The sequence below is a fragment of the Sinocyclocheilus grahami genome, unplaced genomic scaffold (genome assembly GCF_001515645.1).
Source record: "Sinocyclocheilus grahami isolate Dianchi unplaced genomic scaffold, SAMN03320097.WGS_v1.1 scaffold11108.1, whole genome shotgun sequence".
Lineage (NCBI taxonomy): Eukaryota > Metazoa > Chordata > Actinopteri > Cypriniformes > Cyprinidae > Sinocyclocheilus > Sinocyclocheilus grahami.
Window position 1 is genome coordinate 1 of NW_015513627.1, and position 1,724 is coordinate 1,724.

Below are 1,724 nucleotides of genomic sequence, written 5' to 3' on the forward strand. Positions count from 1 at the left end.
AAAAAAAAGTATTGTCTTCATGGATACCAAGAAGTGAGATTTCAATCATATTTTGGCCGCTGAACCAGAAAATGTTGCTGGTTTTCAGAAATCTGGTGACCTTAAAACACAACACACAGCCTACATATATTAAACAGATATCATAATGCCAGGTGAGAGCTTATACTTACGATCTAATTAAGATCAATAGCTTGTTTAGTGCTAGTTTAGATCAATGCATAACAGTGCATGTATTTCAACGACTGGCGTTACGTTGAAAACACGGGCCTGCAGAGTTAGACTCGCGTTACTGCTAAACTATCACTCCTAGCATACCTTCCTCTTCGTCTCCATCGACGTCCCTCTCCCGTTTCACGCCTGCGATCATCTTACGTCTAAAAACAAGTTAGTTTCAAGTGAATTCACCGCTGAATGGACACTTCTGCGAGTGTTATTAAACTTCCGCCTTCACTTCCGCTCTAAAATTGGGTGGCCAAGAGCACACTAACCCGGGGTTGGAAACAAACACAATCAATGGATTTGTCGTGTAACGTACTTTCTGCGCATTTTATTATGCATTTCGATTTTTAATATAGAAATACGCGCTCCGGGGTTGTAGGACGGACACAATACAAGCGCGGTCGTTTGTGGGGGAAGTAAACAAACAGCTCCGACAACTCGGAGTTCGCTTTTATTGGCCAGCGTTTTTAGTTCTCGGCCCCAGTGTTCGGAGGGATGTTGTAGACGGAATGTGTAACATTGTGCTAAAATGAATTTATTTTGAGGCCAGAGCAGAGCCATGGAGGTCATGCCTGACGCAGAGGGGGAGAGAGTTAAATACAAGCCCGGCGGGCGCTTGGACATGAGCCACGGGTTCCTGCGGCACATCAGGAGGAATCAGATCGCCAGGTCTCTGCTCTAAACAGTCTGTCTGGCAGCAGACAGTCATTGTGTGTTCTTAGTAGTTGTAGTTTCTTATCTGAAGCTATACACATCTGTAGTTCGAAATCTCGACCCTGTAATGCGTCGCATATTAACCCACTTGTGTAGTCCGCGTCGAAAGTGACCGGACACCTGAAATGTGTGGGTCTCTCTCTCTCTCAGTGAAATCAATGTAATACGTTTTTGCTCAATGATAGTTTATTTTCTTTTTTTATAAAATGCTATTCATCGATATTTATGCATACATTTGTTTCCCCATTGAAAAAAATAAAAAATATATATTATAATATTATTGTTACTTTTCAATTATGGCAGTGTTTCGTGTTAGAATAGAGACAATGCCTTTAAAATCCCATTTCTGAAGGCAGTTTAGTGCCGTATGGTCGGAATACAAAAGAAAAACATCTGAAATGTGCTTGGTTTAGCCTCTAGATTCCTGTAGAGCTCTATATAAAAAGGCTTATAAATCCTCTAGTTGTTTTTAGACATACTTATTTTTTATTCAGATGTGGATACGTGTTTAGACATTCTCAAAGACAACTTTTCGTAAAGCTTTAGATTTTTTAGTTTTTGTTTGAAATGGCAGTTTTTGCATTCATTTAGTAGTAGTCAAACCCAAAGACATTTTGTTACACAACATCAAAGTTCAAAAATACTTTATCAGAGGTTAATCAATCTGATTTCAACCTCGTATTCGAGTCTTCTGGCTCAATTTTGCCATATTGTAACACACACCAGTTCATTTGTGTGTGTGTGTGTGAGTGTGTGTGAATGAGTGTGTGTGTGTGTGTGTGTGTGTGTGT

The 1,724-nt window shown here is 40.0% G+C and overlaps 1 protein-coding gene across 1 annotated transcript in view; it reads left to right on the forward strand.

Annotated features, from left to right (window-relative positions):
• Positions 1–83: 83 nt before the first annotated feature.
• Positions 84–1,724, forward strand: part of LOC107578609 (UPF0561 protein C2orf68 homolog) — a gene marked incomplete at its 3' end in the record, with an annotated part of 5,977 nt that continues 4,336 nt past the window's right edge. Inside the window, exon 1 of the mRNA XM_016264552.1 lies at positions 84–888. Within this exon, the coding sequence (XP_016120038.1) occupies positions 779–888 (110 nt within the window). The remainder of the gene's footprint in view (positions 889–1,724) is intronic.